We start from the raw sequence: 20307 nt of genomic DNA, 5'->3' as shown, positions 1-20307 counted from the left end.
TTTTTAAGTTTTTAATTCGGTCAAAAATATTTTTTACTTGAATAACACTTAAATACCAAACTACATGACAAGTGTACGGGTTATCATATTGTTAATAACACACAAAAGAGGTATAATATAGTTACTTAGTACTAATTTTAGTTTTTTCATAACTTTATTTCATGTGATTTCATATTATTAATAGTTTTTTAAGAGGATAGTTTGTTACAAATTAATATATTAAATATTGGAAAGTATATTTAATCATCCATACTAACAAACCCTAAATTAATTAATACATTTTTCGATTTAATGTGTATCTAATTTATAAAACATCATTACTAATAACATATACTTATGTTACTGGTAATTGTAAATGTTCCACTCAGTAATGCTAATATTCATTCATTCATTTGCTTTATGATTATTTGTGTCATGATCTAGGTTAATCAAACAAAAACTAGTCTAATCAGGGCAAGCTTAATCATTTTGTCCGAAGTGAATTATAATTTATAATCATGATTAAAAATGCAATTTTTATTTTTAATTCTACGAGTAAAATTATTTTTAAAAAAATATATAGTTTCTTATATAATTGAATCATAATGTTACCACCTAGGTTATTTATAAAACCAAACTCACTTTACCCAGAGGCAAAAAGAAACTCAAGGAGTGTGTATGAAAAGCAATGATGTACATGAATACACCCTGGGTAGAGTTATTGGCAAAACACCCCATTTTTGAGCTGGAAGAAACATGTTAGCCATAATAAAGAAACAAGAAAATAAAATGTTGAGATTGATCTAATTTGGAGAATGTTTAACCAGTCCATGTGAAAGATGGGCCACATAATTGTGAACCGAAAAACATCTTTGTACAATATAGAACACTTTTATTTTGACACCATAATACACTTTTTATTAATTTTAGTGAATTTGTAACACTATACCAAGAGTAGCATTTAATGGAATGTTACTCATACCCAGCCTTTCAAGATAAATATATTTTTTAAATTTTATATTTATAATGTTATTTTAAAAAATTATCATTGTTCTTCCAAGGCTGAATTCTTGCTAAATTCACTTCTTGCTTTCGATCTTCTCAGCTTCTAGGTTCAATGGTCTTTCTGCCTTCCATTCAATAGTCTTTCTGCCTTCCATTCCTTTCGTCTCTACCAATGACAGGGTAAACCTGCAAAGATACTCTAACGCTCAAGTCATGATTATTCCCAGTAGAATTTGCAAATGTGAAAGTTGAATAGTTACATGTACCACTTCAGTATATATGTTATTGATACATTTTGGTTGAATCCTTGTTGTCATGGACTCTCACGTAGGATCCAAAAGGAAAATTAATTACGTTTGAATCATACTTTACATATAAATTGACTTATTACTAACTAAATGATGTTTTAAGATATTATTTGGATTTAATTGTGACGGGAGATTGTTGACAATCTAACCATTCAATATAAATATCATATTTTATCGTTTTTCATAATAAGTGCAAGTTATTAATTAATACTAAAAATGAATTAAAAGACTCGTTGAGACAGAGAATCAATCATCAATCAACAATCAACATGTACTTTCCATTTTCAAATTATGAACAAATAACAAGTAGAATCAATTATTTTTAATGTTGGAGGCCTTAAAAAAAATCAAATGGTAGTTCTATACCAAACTACTTTTTTTATTTAATATTTTTATTAGTTTTTCATCTTACATATCAATCAAAATAATTAAGTTATATTAACTTGATTTTTATAATTTAATTTGTTATAGTGTTATTTCATACCATAATTATTAAAATAGTGTGGTTGTTATTCAAAATTTAGATCACATCAAATCAAAACATTTAATTTGAGTCTCATTTTCAATTTCATAGTTAGAGAGAAATTTTATAAACCTTAGTTAGTTTTGTTATCATCTGAATCTTAGTTAATATTATACAATTCTTAAAATTTATATATAAAATTTTGGGTTATTTTGTTGAATTAATAATTCATAGGCTATATAACTAACTAGATAAGTTACATTGCATCCTAATATAGGAAATCATACTAACTAATGGTACCCAGTCCTCCAATCTCAAGCCAAATAGGCGAAAAGATTTATCTAGTGAAAAACCCAAAAGTAAATTATGATGTAAGTTGTACATAATCCGTTTATGACTATTTAGTCTTTTTTATCAAACAATTATTAATGAAGTCGTTTCACAGATGAGGATGCTAAGATCATTTCAACAAAAGATATAAAAGTTTTCTTTACAGATTCTCAGCATAACAAATACCTTCAAGTTTGGTGGGTCAGTATATGTTCAGGCACTAATATAATATTACCCAACTGGGACATCATATTGAATTAACGACATAATCAACATTGTGTGCTTAATTAGAAATTCATATGATAATATGACATTACAACAAGTTAGATGCTTATCTTAGACCCATATACCTCAAAGTTCATTAAAATATTATAAATAATTAAAAATTCTAAAATAGATATTGTTTATCTTAGTTACACATTTATTATTTATTATGTTACTTTGAACATCAATGTATCCTTATAGACACTCTCACCATCTAGTAAAAAAATAAAATAAAGAAACATCTCATAATATCAAAGAATCAATAAGACAATATCTTGACTAAAATTATTAAATGGAAGAGAAGAGTTTGACCTTATAAATTTATTTTCAATTCATATAAGAAGGATATTTTTTTTAAGAAAATGTAAAAATTATATCAGAATTCGGTTCTTAATGATATGAATTTTAACCTATTGACGTTTTTATGAAAGAGCGAAATTCAGAAATCTATAATGGGAATCTCGAATTCTAAGTCTACTCTTATAACTATTTTGAGAACAGTTTCGAACTTTGTAAATAGGTTTCTGTGGAAAACAAATTATCGTCATGGTTAGTTATATAAAAAAAAAGCGTTGTATAATATTTTTGTCAGTTGAATAACCGGCGAAATATTTAGAACATTACTTTAAACGCCTCTGTAGCGTAATCACTTAAAAAAAATTATAATAATGTATAGTGCTATCTAAGCTTTTGTCTTTTCCTTATTTAACAAATCAAAGAAAACCTTAGAGGTATTTTTCCCGCTTCCATAAAGTTTACATGTGATCTAAGTAACGTGTGAACCGTATTTACATCATTCTTTAAATCATAAACAACTTCAACAGGATTATTTTATATAGAAAGTGATGATTTGACCCAGCAATCTACTTATTTTTTTTGGGGTTTATGTAGCCCAAAATATCAGTTCATGAATTAAATATTTTTCCACTTATTCCAGCTACCGCAACTACGTTTTGCTAATGCATTAGATAGGGGGAAAATGCGAAAGAGGAACTGAGATATAGTAAGAAAGAGAATAGAAATAATTTATCTTGAGCTTTGAAAATACATAACAATAGATGTTGAAAATTGAAGCACCGACTACATCCAACCACACCCTTGAAAACAAAATATTAACGTTTGATTTTGTAAGTAAAATTAATGATGGTGTTGACTCAGTGGTAAGTGCACTTCTTGAGGAGCGAAATGGCCACGCCCATCTTCTTCGGATCCAAAACCACAGAGCACTCAATCTTCTTGAGGAACTTAGGTTTCACCAATTTGCCCAAAACATAAGCCCTAGACCGCACCATTACGCTCAACGTCAACGGCACCGCTTCAACCGGTGTCCCGTGCAAAGTGTCGAGGGTCGCTCCCCCTCCGTACAGTGGAATGTGACTACCTTTCACCATCACTCTGACAGATCTCTGGCTCTTCCTAGATTGATAAAACTTTGGCATCTGCAAAGTTCACAAATTAAACTAAGCACCATTACAAAATGCAATGATTATGGTAAAAAAGTAATTATTAACTTACAGTTCCAGTGGCAAGAGTAAGTTGATAAAAATTTAGATCTAGGGGAGTGGAGGTGACATGGACCCCGAAAAATGTAGCTGTGTTACGAAACGTCAATTTCACAGATGAATTCATGGAGACCAAGCTCGTGGCAACTCCTGACACATCGGCACCCGCTTGAATCAGGAATTGATCGAAGGTTATACTCTGAAAGATTGCAACAAGAATTGGTTTGCAAGAGTATATAATAACTGAAAGTGAAATGAAAGTGTGTATATGTCGAGAAGAATTAACCTTGAGTGAAATGGCAGGTTTTTGGGGGCGACTTGCGGCCCAGAGAATGAGAGAGAAAGAGGAGAAGAGAAGAAGGAAGGCGAGGATGAATGCGAGGAAATAACAGCGACGAGGGAAGCCATGTTGGGCATTGTCGTGGGCGTCGAGGAGACCCTCTTCCTCGATGGCGTGGAAGTGGTCCTTCCAGGGCCTCCAGGGGCCCTTGCGGTTGGTGGAGCTGCTCTTGCGGGACCCAGAGAAGCGGGTGGATGCGGACTCACGGGAGTGGCGGCCCAGCGAGGAGTTGGAGTGGGAGCGGGGCGGGGAGCCCAATGGGCTTTGGATCGGGCTGGAGTGGAAGGAGTTGGTAGTCTTCTCGCCGTCATGAGAGGAGTCCCGGGAAGGGCTTTGGACGTAGTAGACGGGCCGCCGGGGAGAGCGGGGCGGCGAGGACTGGGAGAGGCTGCTAACCTCGGAGTCTGTCTTGGTCAGCATTGCCATGTTGTCGGTGTTTTGAATGTGATGTGAGGAAGAAAAAGAGAGTGAGTAGTGAAGAAGAGTTTTAGGGAGGGAGGTTCGTGTGATGTTACTCCAAAGGGTGTAAGCAGAATCAGAATCTTGATAGCTTACTTGGTGGGGCAGATGGGGTCTTAGCTCATTTTTTTCTCTCTTTCTTTACTGTCTACGAAGCTTTTTTCTGGTGGCATCTAATTATTGGCAGATCAAACTGGACTTTCTCATATCAGATGCTACCTGTGCATTCTCACATTTAATAATACTACCTGTTTACTTAATACAGTCATGAATACATATTTAATTAATTTCATTTCATTTTCAAATATTTTAATATAATAATAAGTTAATATTGCTATTTTCAAACGAAATGTATTCTAAAATCTAGATAATTTATGAAATGGGCTATATTGTTACCAAATTCTTAGGATTTTTAGTTAGTGCATTTAAAATTACGTGTATCTGTTTATAGAGATACAGAAATATGTATTTTATAAGTTGTTTTAGTATTTTCTGAATTTTAATTAATTTTTAAATTTATATTCTTTTAATTGATTCAAGTGTTATTAACATATATTTTCATGATTTTCACCTGGGTATTGAATCTTTATTAGTGATTAATAAGTATTATAACGAGTTTATTAGATAAATTACATTATGTTTCAGACTAATAAACAAGTACATGTTAAATACGTGTTTAATTTTTTCTAACTTTTTATAAAAATTTTGGGTTGATGTACATATGGATTTTAAAACACATATGTAAAGGTATTCCTTCCTAAGGAATTTTTTTTCTTCCAACTTTGTTTTGTAACTACATGTTTCAGCAACTTGGATTGAACCACACTTATCCAAATACTCGATGTTCGATAACTGGTTACTGTAGTTATAAAGGCTTTAAAATGAACAAAAATAGTTTTCCGAGGCGTGAGTAATCACTGTCCGTAAGGACTTATCCGCGGTGTATTCCGCAAGTCCCCCAGGATACAACAGGAACTTCCCGGTAATTTTCGAGGATCAGAACTAGCAAGTTTCTCTTTCAAAGAGTAATATCAAATAGAACCCAGAGATATTATAATATTAAAATAAAGAGGAGAGAGAAAGTGAAAAATGGAAATTGGGGAAATGAGAAGGTGGTGATCGGAGGAAGAAGATGAAGAGGTGTGTGGGAGAGATGCATTCTGAATGAGGGAAACCCTTGCTTTTATAGGGAAAATGGTAGCAGCCCAAACGGCCACAACCCACGTTCCAGCAGCCATTGGTGGCGCGATTTCAGGTTCCAACGGCACCACTTCTTCAACCTCCGAAAATCCAGCAAAGTGGAGGCGCAGAACTTCCAAGTCGTGCGGCACGACCCAAGGTGGGGAGGGCAACGTTTAGCTTTTCAAACTTGGAGTCATTCTCTGCTTCGCTCTGCTTCCGTGATTTCCTCCAACAGAAGCATCGAAAGATTAGGGTTCTTCATCTCTGTTTTTCTGTTTTATCTCCATCTCTGTTTTTCAGTTTATTTTGCAAAAATTGATTCTGTTTACAACAATCCCCCACATTTTGCAAAAGATAAAACATAGAGATAAAGAAAGAAAAGGAATATTCTGGGTTCATCTAAGATGTAATGCATCAGATCTGGTATCAATAAGAGCCCCTCCTTTACTTGTAGAATTGAACTTTATAAGACCTTTAGATCGAAGGCCTTGCACCACCGGTCTATGCCAGCTCGTTTTCAAGCCTTTCAAAAAAGGAGTTGGAACCTGAACCAGTCTTAGATTGATGAACGTAACACATAGTGTAGTTGGTATAGCAAGCTATATGAACCAAGACACTTAGTATGTGTTAGAGGTTTATCAGTCACAATACACCCCCACATTACTTGCTGTTATCGTTGTGTTGCGCTACTAGGCCATGCGCGTGCCCGGTATTCATGAGTGCTATAGAGATCTTGCCAAGATCTCATGCAAGCGGTCCCACTTGACACTCATATAGGTGATTTCATCAAGTGTATGCTGCAAATTATACACCACCCATAAGGGATATGAAAATCATTAGAACTTTGTAAATCGTTAAAACTCTTTTACCTCTGAATTTTAACCACAAAGTTTATCCTCTCGATAATGCAGTATCTAGCACTTTCACACACACCATAGGAATGGACAAAATTGATTTAAAATCAATTTTAGTGCTAGCAGAACTAACAAGTGACTTGTTTTTACCCATATGAACCTTATTCATGGGATCTCCAATCACAAAGGTTGGGTTTCTATCACTTGTTTGTTTGCAAGTGGCTTAAGTCCCATTCCCCTCGATGTTTCTAAAATCATTTTTCTCCCTAGGGGTTTTGTCAGAGGATCTGCCAGATTCCGTTCTGACTTGACATAGTCAATAGAAATCGTTCCACTCTTTAACAGCTGTTTCACCAAATTATGTCTCAATTGTATATGTCTATTATTTCCATTGTAGCTTTTATTTTTAGCTATAGCTATTGCCGATTGGCAATCACAATGCATTGATACAGATGGGGTTGGTTTCATTCCTAAAGGAATGTTTGCTAAGAAGTTTTTCAACCACTCAGCTTCACTACCAGCCATTTCTAGAGCAACAAACTCAGATTCCATTGTTGATCTTGCAATAATAGTTTGTCTGGCTGATCTCCATGTAACTGCACCACCCCCAAGTGTAAATACATAACCACCAGTGGATTTTGTCTCATCTGAATCAGAGATCCAGTTAGCATCACTGTACCCTTCTAGCACAGCGGGAAATCCACTATATTCAATGGCATAATCCATTGTACCTCTCAAGTATTTTATGAGTCTCGCAAGTGCTTCCCAATGATCCTGACTAGGACATTGAGTGTATCTACTCAATCTACCTACTGCATAAGCAATATCTGGTCTAGAAAAGCTCATTAAATGCAATAAGCTCCCAATTATCTGGGCATACTGAGTTTGGGAAATAGATTCTCCTCTGTTCTTCTTTAATTTAGAGTTAGCATCATAAGGAGTACTCGCTGACTTAAAGTCATAGTAACCAAACTTCTTTAGAAGTTTCTCAGTGTATTTTTCTTGGGATAGTAATATACTATCTCCCTTCCTTATGATCTTGACTCCTAGAATCACACTTGCTTCACCCATGTCTTTCATCTCAAACTTAGATCCAAGAAACAATTTTGTTTTAAAAACTATATCATTGCATGTACCAAAAATTAACATGTCGTCCACATACAAACATATAATAACATATTCACCATTTTCAGATCTAGAATACACACATTTATCAGCATCATTGGTAGAAAAACCTTCACAAAGTAAAACATTATCAAGTTTTTCATGCCATTGTTTTGGTGCTTGTTTCAGACCATACAAAGATTTTAAAAGTTTGCATACTTTTTCTTTTTGACCTGGAACTACACATCCTTCAGGTTGAGTCATATAAATTTCCTCTTCTAATTCACCATTCAGAAAAGCTGTTTTAACATCCATTTGGTGAATTACTAACTTATGGATAGATGCTAAGGCTAGCAATACACGAATAGAGGAAATCCTAGTAACAGGTGCAAAAGTATCAAAGTAATCTATGTTATGTTTTTGAGTAAAACCTTTAGCCACTAATCTTGCCTTATATTTCTCTATGGATCCATCAGGATGGTACTTCTTCTTAAAGATCCACTTACAACCAATGGGTTTTGCTCCTTTAGGCAGATCTACTAAGGTCCACGTATTATTTTTCTTAATTGATTCAAGCTCAGTTTTAATGGCCTTATCCCAATGTTTAGCATCAGGAGCACTAGTAGCTTCTACAAAACTTATTGGATCATTCTCAACTAGATAAGTATAAAAGTCATTTCCAAAAGATGTTTCCTTTCTCTGTCTTTTACTTCTTCTAACATCCTCACTCAAGGTATCACTAACACTGTCTATAGGTTGTTCAGATGTACCACTACTCTTTAGCGGAAAGATGTGTTCAAAGAACTCAGCGTTTTTTGTCTCTACTATAGTGTTGCGTTCAATTATGTCACTATTAAGAACTAGAAACCTATAGGCAGCACTATGTTCTGCATATCCTAAGAACATACAATCAGATGTTTTAGAGCCTATTTTCCTTTTCTTAGGATCAGGTAACATCACTTTAGCCAAACTCCCCCACACTCTTAGGTATTTCAAATTAGGTTGATAACCTTTCCACAACTCATAGGGTGTTTTTCCAGTTTTCCTATGTGGTATCCTATTTTGTAAAAAACACGCAGTAAGCAGAGATTCACCCCATAAATTATCAGGAGCATTAGAACTAATAAGCATGACATTCATCATTTCTTTAAGAGTCCTATTTTTCCTTTCAGCTACTCCATTAGACTCAGGTGAATATGGTGGGGTTACTTCATGAATAGTACCTTCTTTTACACAATAGTCATTAAATAAAACATATTCACCACCTCTATCTGATCTAATTCTCTTAATTTTCTTATTAAGTTGATTTTCTACTTCCGCTTTATAAGTTAAAAACATATCAAAGGCTTCATCCTTATGTTTAATTAAATACACTTTGGTGTATCTAGAAAAATCATCTATAAAGGTTACAAAATAATTTTTACCACCTCTAGACATGGTTTGTTTTAAATCAGCAAGGTCGGTATGAATTAAACCAAGAATTTCAGTTTGACGTTCTACAGAGTGACATGTTTTCTTCGTTATTTTAGATTCTACGCATACATCACATTTACTACTTTGTTTGTCATGCATGTTGATTAATCCTAGTCGTTGCAATTTTATAACATACGACGAATTCACATGTCCTAATCTAGCATGCCATATATCATACGAGTCAACTATATAAGCAGAAGATTTAGATTCATTCATAATTTCAGAAATGTTTAATACAAAAAGGCCTTGATCACAATATCCCTTTCCCACAAAAACATTGTTTTTTGTCATAACAATCTTGTCAGATTCAAATGACACTTTAACCCCAACTTTGCTTAGTAATGCCACAGAGACCAAATTAACTCTAATTGATGGCACATGTAGCACATCATTCAAAGCTAGAGTTTTACCAGATGTGAGCTTCAGAAGAACTTTTCCTTTTCCTAGGACAGGAGTTGTCCTGGAGTCACCGAGATATACTTGTTCTTCTCCATCCCCCACACTTGTGTAGGAGGTGAACACATTTCTGTTTGCACAGATGTGTCTGGTAGCCCCAGAGTCTACCACCCATTTGCTCACATTTGTCACAAGGTTTACTTGTGAAACGACTGCCACAATAGTATCTTCCCCTTCGGCTAGATTTGCCTTAGGAGGATAGTCGTTTTTAGCCCTATGTCTGCACTGAGGTGCATGATGGCCTGGCTTTCCACAGACAAAGCAATTTCCTTTTTTCTTGAAAATTGGGTTAGTTCCACTGGGACGAGAGAATTTGTTATTAGGTTTCTTTTTGTGATCAAATTTTTTCTCGTACCTTTTTGGAGCTGGTTTGTCTTCTATCACGTTTGCTTTGGCAGACAAAGCTTTGGCCTTTGCAGCAGCGCACTCCTTCCTGTTTGTGTCTTCAATGATGATGTGGGTGATCAAATCTGATAGAGACATCTGTTTCTGTCTGTGCTTCAGTTGTTGTTTGTAATCCGTCCAAGACTGCGGAAGCTTTTCGATCAAGAGTTCGGACACGAATTCATCTGGCAATTTTATGCTTTCAGTTTTGATATCTTCAATCAGCTTGTGATATTCGTTTATTTGGATTTTGATGTCTTTGCCTTCGATCATCTCCCAGCGGTAGTATTTTGCAATTACGAACCTTTGTCTGACGATGTCTTCGGCAGTATATTTGAGGATAAGAGAATCCCAAATATCTTTCGCATTCTTATAAGAAGCATAAACATCGAACAGATCGTTAGATAACACACTGAGTAAAGTGTGACGGCATACCTTATTCGCATGGATCCAGTCGTCAACTTGTTTCGCAGCCGTGGTTGAGTCGGGTTTGGCAGTTGTAAGTGCATGAGCAACTCCGTACATGTCCAATAGGGTGGACACGCGTTCTTGCCAACGTCGGAAGTTCTGACCGGTGAAGACTTCAATTTTGGAGACATCCGGAAAAGGTTTCGCAAAAATGGTTTGCGTTGCGGAAGCAACATTTGATGTTCCCGTAGCGGTGTTGTCGTTGTTGTTCGGATTTTCAGCCATAAGTCCTTACGATTGTAGTTATAAAGGCCTTAAAACGAACAAAAATAGTTTCCCGAGGCGTGAGTAATCACTGTCCGTAAGGACTTATCCGCGGTGTATTCCGCAAGTCCCCCAGGATACAACAGGAACTTCCCGGTAATTTCCGAGGATCAGAACTAGCAAGTTTCTCTTTCAAAGAGTAATATCAAATAGATTATAATATTAAAATAAAGAGGAGAGAGAAAGTGAAAAATGGAAATTGGGAAAATGAGAAGGTGGTGATCGGAGGAAGAAGATGAAGAGGTGTGTGGGAGAGATGCATTCTGAATGAGGGAAACCCTTGCTTTTATAGGGAAAATGGTAGCAGCCCAAACGGCCACAACCCACGTTCCAGCAGCCATTGGTGGCGCGATTTCAGGTTCCAACGGCACCACTTCTTCAACCTCCGAAAATCCAGCAAAGTGGAGGCGCAGAACTTCCAAGTCGTGCGGCACGACCCAAGGTGGGGAGGGCAACGTTTAGCTTTTCACTGTGTTCATTCTTGAAGGCAAAATATCAAGCTCTAGTCACTGCTTTCTGTGAATCTGTGAATTACAGTGACTCACTTGTCTCCTTCATGATCTTCATATTCTTAATTCAAGAGTAAATTTCTATTATCATAACCAAACAAATGGACATATTGCTTCAAATTTGAGTTTTCAGGAAAAAATAAACAGATGCATAAATCACGCGGTTTGAGTTTGTTTTTGTCTGTCGTTCTGTACCTAATAGGCATTGCGTATGTTCGTTTTCGTTTTCTCTTTTTTAAGTTCTTTTGGTTTCTATGTTTCGTATAGATCATCAATAGAAAAAAAAAAAAAACGTGAACGTGAGAAAAAAATGCTACGTCAAGAAATGTTTGGGAGTTTAAGTTGTTTTGTTCTTGAATTTTCATGCATTCGTCGTGATAGTGTAAGTACTATCCTCTTTATTGTTGAAAATTGATTTTTTTTATTGATCTTAGTCATTATATGAGGAGTTGGTGCACCGCTAATCTTTATTAGTAAAGATTTTTAGGCACTTCCTTTCACTAGGGTTTTTCATGTTAAAAGTTTGGTGCCTATTGATTTTGTTGTCAACGGTCTAGTTTTCAATCTTAATTTAATATTTGACGCACATTCACGTCACAATGTGATTATTACAATCTATAAATTTAAACTATATTCATATATAAATAGAAAAATAAATGTTAGTTTTGTTTTAAGGATCAAAATAGAAGAATAAATAACTTAAATGTATTTTTTGTTTGAAAGTTTAATTGTCTAAACTAAAAGTTTGAATACAAAGACATGTACAATATCTCCTTCCCTACTTTTGCTCCCCTCAACAAATCCCTTTGTTCTCAGCCCAGAATATATAAATTGATGAAACCATAAAAGCTCTCAATTTTTTTTGAAAAGAATCGTTGAAGGAGGGAATTGCAGAGAGACCGGGGATATAACATCCTCAATGTTCATTGTCTCTCAACCCTCAAGCGCAAACAAAAATGTGGAAACCCTACGTCAACATGAAGGCATGTTAGCCATCTTCATAACATTTTTAATTACATTCAATAATCAATATCTTAATTTCTAGCTACTTTCTTAATTACGTGGAATGGAAATTCATATATGTGTGACTCTTTTCTCTAATTCAGAATCAAAGCCAAGTGATAATGCTAGTTCTTCTGGCACTTTCCCTGGTTAATGGCTTCTCCTGCCTCAAGGTTTATACCTAATTATTTCTCTAATCATTAATTAAAATCATATACTATCACCTACATTCGCAGTATTATTGGATAAAGTTAAGAATGATTCTGATTAGTTTCATGGTGAATAACAGCTAGGAGAAACTTGTGGGTCTGATAACAAATGTGAGGATGGTCTTAAATGTGCAACATGTCCTGAAAATGGGAATACCCGCTCTAGATGCATCAGGACCCAACCTATAATCCCTACTTCCAAGGTACAAACTCATTTTAATCATGTGTATTTTCAATTAAGTTGGACTTTTATTTGATAATTTGTTTTCACTTTCAATGTAATTTTTTAGGTTAAATTGGTTTTTTAATCCTTTAGTTTTGTAATTCTGCAAGTTTTCATTCCTCAACTTCACGTTTTCTTTTATTTATAATTAGAACGGAAAAACATTTATTCTGTTATTTGTTTTCATAAAAATAATAACTTACGGTAGAAACAGTATCAACATGACAAATTTTTTATCAATAAAAAATATAAAATTTATAAAGTGGAACAATTAAGAGATATTCCAACTTACAAAACAAAAGTTGAGTTCAACAAAAACCTTTTACCCTACATAAGAACCTTCTACCCTACATTTGACATTCTTCTCATACATTGCAAATCCAGAAATGATAATACTAACACATCCCCGAGCACACAGAAACAGCAGCCACAAAGGCCCATACAGCTCAACTTACGGCTGCTTCTGTCTGCACCCCATAGGTTATTGTGGAACCCTCATAAATTTTGTAATTCCAAAAATGCCCCTATGTGAAAAAGTTAAAAAAGTTTGAAGTCTTCTGCATCTTCTTATTATATAATTTGAAAGTCTTTTTTCGATTAACTTCTGTATTATATAATTCAATTTTTAAAAAAAATATATATTTTAAATTACATAATCTAAAAATTAATTTCAAATTAAGAAAACCTTCAAATCTAATTTGAAATTCATTTAGGATAATAATCCATAAGCTACTAAAAATAGCTTATAAATTATGTAATCTGAATTTTTTTTTTCAAAAATAAATTATGAATTAATAATTCAAAAGATTCTCAAAACATAAAAAAATATAAAAATCAGTATAACAAAATGAGTGCAGAAGAATAGTGGAATACATCTTTAAAACTAACATTTCCAACCACAATCACAACGCATTCTAAAACGCTCCCACATTTTGTATAGAGCCACAAAAAAAACCTTCAACATGTTAAAAATGGCATTCTGGAAGTGTCTTGGGGTAGATGGGTTGCTTGGGAATGCATAGTGAAGGGATGAGGTGAAAAACTTAGGTAAGATTTTAGGATTTATTTATTTTTAACTAAAGGACAAAAGTGTTATTACACAATCACTATGGGGTGTGCAAGAACCTATTTGGGGTGCAGGAAGAAAGCAACCTCAACTTAGAAGTGAAAAAGAGTAGCTAAATCCTATGTAGTTTTCTATCCTCATAAGATTGTTTCTCCCTGCACCACCATATATTCTTTTCTGTCACCTTCATACACAACATGGAAATACATTTTTATCCTTCTTGTGTCATCCCCATAGAGTAGTTTCTGGATTATCATTTGAAAAAAGACTTCTAGATTGCATAATCCGAAAGCTAAATAAGACTTTCGGATTATGTAATCTGGAAGGTAATCATGCATCCGAAGAAAGGTTTCTGGATTATGTAATCCAGAAGTTAATTACAAATTTAAAAATAGAGAGGTATTTTTGGAATTTCAAAATTTATGGAGGTGAGAGAATAAGGAATGGAGGTGCAGGAGAAAACAGTCTCCTCATAAACACCCTTGGGCCAGAAAAAAAGCACACCCTCTCGATCCGCTTACGCACGATGATCACATGATGCAGCCCTCCAAAAAATAAAAAGACACCCTTTGATACAAGAAAATGACTGTTTCTTCCTTCCTGTACTTCCATATGTTCTTCTCTCACCTCCATAAACTTTTTATATTCCAAAAATGATCCTTTATAATATTCCAGATTATGTAATCCGAAAATCTATTTCCAAATTTGTAATTATCTTCGAATTATGTAATTTGGAAGCCTTTTTTCAGATATGATTAGTTTTCGAATTACATAATTTGGAAGTCTAAATTAGCTTCCAGTTTATGTAATCAGGAAAATTTTTTTCAAATACGTGTTCGAATTACATAATCCAGAAGTTACTCTCAAATTCAGACTTTCAGATTATGTAATTCAGAATACTATTTTTAAAAATATATTATGGATTACATAATCCATAAGCTATTTCCAAATCCAATATTAACTTTCAGATTATATAATCTGAAATATGGGGACAACATAATAAGGATAAAAAGGTATTTTCATATTTTATATGTATTGGCAGATGAATATGGAGGTGCAGGAAGAAATAGTCCAGGAAAAGATACCCTGCAGTCCACAAAGAAAAAAAATGCATAAACCCAATAAGGAAGACCTGCCTGCAACCAGAGAAAAAAAAAAGGCAAAGACTTCCTACACCCAACTGAACCTGCACCCAACAAAATTTTCAAATTCTAAGAATGCCCTTTATTCTAGAAATGAAAATCCGGAATTGAAAATAATACATTCTAGAAATGTAGATCTAGAAGAGATTATTATGTTCTGGAAATAAAAATCTGGAAACAAAATTCCAAAGTCCATTACGAATAAAAAAATCTAGAATTGAAAATAATACATTTCAAAAAAGTAGATCCGAAAGAAATTATTGTGTTCTAGAAGAGGAGATCTGCATTTTTTATGCCCCCATCTTTTAAGAACATTTTCGTTTTTTTCCTGGAATTGGATACAGAGTTATATGGTGCAGGAAGCAATTGCCGAAAAAAAATTGCCAAAAAGAGAAACGGGAAAACTGGGCAATCTTCCGAGATTATTAATGCCAAACAGAACAGTACTAAAGACCATTACAACTTCAACCCCATCAACATGACAATTACCATAACTAACTTAACTTTTACGTATCAGTTGTTAAATATTATATATCAAATTAATTTAACTATTAGGTCTGGTCTAGTGAGGGGAAACCTTGATAGTATCCATATTATAAATAGATACAACTCTCATTACAACAACTATTTTTTTTAATGAGCAAAAAGAAAATTATAAATGATAAAATGTACGAGTTACTCTAACTCATAAGCACAAAACTATATAAATAGAGATAAGACGTCTTCTTATTGTTATTGTCACTAAAAAAATCTATTATTACAAAATGTGAATTGTTAAATAACAACATATATCATACATTAACAAAAAGTTATTATAACACAAAAAAAAAGTTTTTGTTAAATATTTTGAGCATTGAAATTTGTTCTATTATTTCCCTTTTGTCTTTTATATTAGGAAAGTTGATATTTGTTACTGTGATCTGATTATGGGTAATTCCTGGTTCTGTGTATCTGATTAATACTTTCAGTGAGAAGATTATATATATTGAGTCGTTAATCAATTTTATGATGTGAATTTTAATCTAAAAGTATGTGTTAAGAGATAATCCTTAAAATATTGGTATCTAATTTTGCATGGAATAGTTTCCCTTTTGATGTGTTATAATGGTAATTAAAAGGAATAGGTTAAATAGATGGAAAAAATAGAGTGAGTTAAATTAAATGTGGTATGTTATTAGGTGAAAGGTTTGGCGTTCAACAAATATTCATGGCTGACAACTCATAACTCATTTGCTCAATCTGGCATTAGATCGGACACGGGATCAATCGTTGTAACCACCACAAATCAGGAAGACACAATTGCCCAACAACTCCATGTCAGACACTTTCCTTCTCTTTTTTTATTCTCTCAATTCTTTTACTATTCTTACCTTTTCTATTTTTACAACAACAAAATTTTATTCTTTCAAATTCTTTAAATTACATCTTTTAACATTCTTAAATTGCATTTTACATACTCAAATAAAAATTTTATAGTCAAACTTAACTTAAATAAAGTCCACGAAATTTAATATTTTTATTTTAACTCAAACTTCAAAATAATACAGGGCGTAAAAAAAAAATTGAGAGTAAATTGATAAATGATATCCATTACCTGTGCTTAGACTTTTAAAGGTTTTCTAGTTTTAATTTTGGTCTCCAATAAATTATAACAAAAATAATTTGGTCGAGGATGAATATTCCAATTTTTCTTTTTCTCTCTACTTTTTTTTTTCAAATAAATTATTTATTATTATTGTCTTTAGAGCGCTATCTAAAGTATTTTAGATCACCACACAAAGCACTAAATAAATCTTTTTGGGGGAAAATAAAACAACAAATTAATTAGGGACAAAAATAATAATAAAAATATTAGGAATCAAAAACAAAATCTTATAATTTATCAAGGGCTAAAAATATATTTAATTCATTTTATTTTATTAATATAAATCAAATTCTCAATCATATGTACACATTTTTTTCTTCTAAATTTGTGCTATTAGTTCTTTTAGTTTGGGTAAAATCATGATTTATTTGTATTTAAGTTACTTCTTATAGCATTTGCACATGGATTGGAATAATCCAATCAATCTAAATGTAACAATAACTTCCTGAAAATCATCATGTTTTTAGAAAACTTGTACAAAATATAAGAAAGTATTGAGTGAAGAAAGTAATTTTTTAACTTTGGTAGTATTTTATTCACATTTATCAAAATCTTCAATGAATTATCTATAACTATAACATTAACTTAACAATAAGTGTTTAGTTGACACAAGTCTAATAAATGAAGGTGTAAAACATTTGCAATTTATCTATACATGCGTTCTGGATATGTATATATTTTTCACTTCTTCCTTATTTCCATTGTATTACGATTTTATTCACAGAATGGAGTTCGTGGCCTTATGTTAGATATGTATGAATTTAAAGATGACATATGGTTGTGTCACTCCTTCGGAGGCAAATGTTACGATGCCACTTCGTTTGTAAGTGAGAATTACCTTACCTAGCCACAAAATTTGTAATTTTTTGTAAAAGCTCTAATTTGTTTCCACACCTGCATATACATCACGCCAGAAACCAGCTATAAGCGCGCTTAAAGACATTCATGCATTTCTGGAAGCAAATCCATCAGAAATTGTGACCATCTTCATTGAAGACTATGTGGCAGCTCCCCAGGGGATTTCAAAGGTGTTTAATGATGCAGGGTTGAACAATTACTTGTTTCCATTGTCTAAAATGCCCAAAAATGGTGAAGATTGGCCAACTGTGGATGACATGGTTAAGCAGAATCAACGCTTAGTTGTTTTCACCTCTAAATCATCTAAAGAAGCTTCTGAGGGAATTGCTCATGAGTGGACTTATGTTGTAGAAAACCAATGTGAGTTTGATAATGAAAATTGCATCGTATAATAATTCGTATATTTTGTTGGTCAAATTAGTCTCTTCTTTTGTCAAGATATTGGAGGATTGATTTGACCTAGATAGACTTTAGGCATAACTTTTCATGAAAAACATTATATCATATTTAAGGCAAACCCTAATCATATGATTGTGTATGGAACTTTTAATTAAATTTCAGATGGAGACGAGGGAATGAAAGATGGTTCTTGTCCAAATCGTGGAGAATCTCCAGCAATGAACACCAAATCAAAGTCATTGGTTCTGATGAACTATTTTCTCACTAATGCTAATGCAACTGCGGTTTGTGCTCAAAATTCGGCTCCATTAGTTAACATGTTGAAAACTTGTCATGTTGCTGCAGATAACCGGTGGCCGAATTTCATTGCCATTGATTTTTATCTGGTATTAAACAACTTGATTGCATTTCATTAATCTAATTGTTTGAGTTGTTAATCCTTGTGCTTTTTCTTAAAAGAGGAGTGATGGAGGAGGAGCCCCTGAAGCTGTTGACATAGCCAATGGTCACTTAACTTGCGGATGTGACAACATTGTCTATTGCAAGGTTACCAACTTGTCTCTATCTCACAACTGTTAAAAAGAAACAAAATCATATTTATAACTTTTTTAATATATTCCTTCCAAAGAATAATATACATTCATTTACTTTTTAGAAAGAACATTCTATTACACACATTATTACAAACTTACAATAATTAGTAAGCTTTTGTTTCCTTTCACACCAAAGTAATGGTTTTTTGGTATTTTTTTTTGTAACATGAAAAATATTTATTACACTAATTTTAAAATTGAAAAGAAAGTATAAACTATTCCAAAATTTAGAAATATTGATAAAATTGAGTAAAATAAAGCAGAAGTTGTGCAAAAATTGTATACATTATTATTTGAAGGAAAAATTATAAACATATGCAGGATAATGCCCCATATGGAACATGTGATGTTCCTCCAATTTCTCCGCCGCCACCTGCGGCTGCTCCCCCAGTCGCTGTTGTGACCAAAGAAGCAGAGCCACCGATGAAGGAAGAATTTCATGTGGACACCCCTCTCAAGTTGCTGCAATTTTTATGGGTAATATGACCACTTTCTTGATTTGGCTAAAATTTCAATAAACCACATTACTAACACTACTTAATTTTTCAGAAATGGTTGCTAAGTCTGGCTTCTCATGACCAAAATTGAAAAGAAATCTTCAAAATGCATTAGAGGAGGATTATAGTTCATGAGAAAATTTAAAGTTTTTTAATAAATTGTGTAACTAGTCCATTCCTCCTTTTTCATATTTATGCTTATTTTCATTTGACAGGTTTCTAGACTATATATCTGGTTTTTAACTAGCTACTAAATGGACATGATTCCATCATTTTGTGTAAAACTCTTAAGCTTATGCATCATTTCCTAATACAAAGTAAACATAAATAAGATATCTTGAGTGAATTATTAACTTGTTCTTTAATTTGTTGCTTGATTTTACAAGTCAAACAACTGTCAAACATGTTGACATGTTTTCAAGTATGGTAAAACAAGTTAGATTTTTCAATTCAACCTATGTCACCATTATTTTAATGGATTAGGTTAGGATCTTCTACCACCAATATTTTGTTTCAGTAAAGCGAATTATATATTTATAAATAAAAGGGGGTCATACGCTATTATTTAAACCTAAGAGTCAACTTAGCTACTTTCGCATGTTGTTCCTCCCATCTTTCCCCTTCCATTGTTTCTACATTCATTCTGGTCTTTTGTTTTTTTGCTATGTATGCCTTTTTGCCTTTAGCCAAGAGGATGTGCTTGCTTATGTATATTGTTGTTCATCTTAGATCTTAATCTTAATTCTCCAAAACCATCAACCTTCAAACATATTTCACTGAAAGTTGAATTATTCTCAATGTTTCTGTCTCAAACTTCATTCCTTTTTTGACATTATTCCATCTTCTCTGCCTCCTTTCACCTCCATCGTAAGTCATTCCAATATGTTTTCTTTGATTTACTTCTCTTTTGGAATTGTCCTCTATACCCTACACAATGATTAGATTCTCCTAATGTTCTACTACTTTTGGGCACGAATAGTCCTCTTACTCTTTCGATTTCATATAGAATTTTATCTACACTCTAGGACCATCTAATGTTTTGTAAATCCACTAAGTTCACCCCTACACATCTTCACCTTCTTTTTAAGTTTTTTCACCCATTTGTTTTTCTTTCCGATGATCTATTGCCTTGTTTATTTTTTTCGCCTATTATTTTTGGGTGCTTATAGCCTCTTAGCCTTTCATTTTCATATAAATTATTATCTACACTCAAGTTCTAATCAGTTAGACAGCAACATCTTTTATTTAAAACGACTAAATTCCTCCTTACTCATCTTCACTTTCATTTGTGGTTTTTCCTCTCCCATTTGCCTGGTTATAGATTACTAG

At 33.3% G+C, this 20307-nt stretch overlaps 2 protein-coding genes across 2 annotated transcripts; one reads left to right on the top strand and one right to left on the bottom strand.

Annotated features, from left to right (window-relative positions):
* Positions 1-3350: 3350 nt before the first annotated feature.
* Positions 3351-4800, bottom strand: LOC137808294 (uncharacterized). The gene is made up of 3 exons (XM_068609326.2): positions 4138-4800; positions 3865-4050; positions 3351-3788 (listed from the first exon to the last, which is right to left on the bottom strand). The coding sequence occupies exons 1-3, from the start codon at positions 4615-4617 to the stop codon at positions 3504-3506; spliced, it is 951 nt and encodes a 316-aa protein (XP_068465427.2). The 5' UTR covers positions 4618-4800; the 3' UTR covers positions 3351-3503.
* Positions 4801-12321: 7521 nt separating this feature from the next.
* On the top strand, positions 12322-18967 carry LOC137805965 (PI-PLC X domain-containing protein At5g67130). Its single transcript, XM_068605840.2, has 9 exons — positions 12322-12327; positions 12451-12519; positions 12636-12758; positions 16165-16302; positions 17356-17454; positions 17546-17849; positions 18051-18274; positions 18348-18434; positions 18803-18967. The coding sequence occupies exons 1-9, from the start codon at positions 12322-12324 to the stop codon at positions 18965-18967; spliced, it is 1215 nt and encodes a 404-aa protein (XP_068461941.2).
* The last annotated feature ends 1340 nt before the right edge of the window (positions 18968-20307 follow it).

Source organism: Phaseolus vulgaris, chromosome 3, assembly GCF_051622355.1.
Source record: "Phaseolus vulgaris cultivar YP4 chromosome 3, ASM5162235v1, whole genome shotgun sequence".
Lineage (NCBI taxonomy): Eukaryota > Viridiplantae > Streptophyta > Magnoliopsida > Fabales > Fabaceae > Phaseolus > Phaseolus vulgaris.
The sequence above is the reverse complement of the archived record's forward strand: the minus strand, read 5'-3'. Positions and strand labels throughout refer to the sequence as shown.

Bases quoted from the DNA above. Each gene is read 5' to 3' on its own strand.
- LOC137808294 (XM_068609326.2), bottom strand. From the start codon at position 4,617: ATGGCAATGCTGACCAAGACAGACTCCGAGGTTAGCAGCCTCTCCCAG. The intron at 4,051-4,137 runs GTTAATTCTTCT...GCAATCTTTCAG, and splicing joins AACCTGCCATTTCACTCAAG to AGTATAACCTTCGATCAATT. The intron at 3,789-3,864 runs GTAAGTTAATAA...TGAACTTTGCAG, and splicing joins TTACTCTTGCCACTGGAACT to ATGCCAAAGTTTTATCAATC.
- LOC137805965 (XM_068605840.2), top strand. The intron at 12,759-16,164 runs GTACAAACTCAT...GTATGTTATTAG, and splicing joins CTATAATCCCTACTTCCAAG to GTGAAAGGTTTGGCGTTCAA. The intron at 16,303-17,355 runs GTCAGACACTTT...TTTTATTCACAG, and splicing joins CAATTGCCCAACAACTCCAT to AATGGAGTTCGTGGCCTTAT.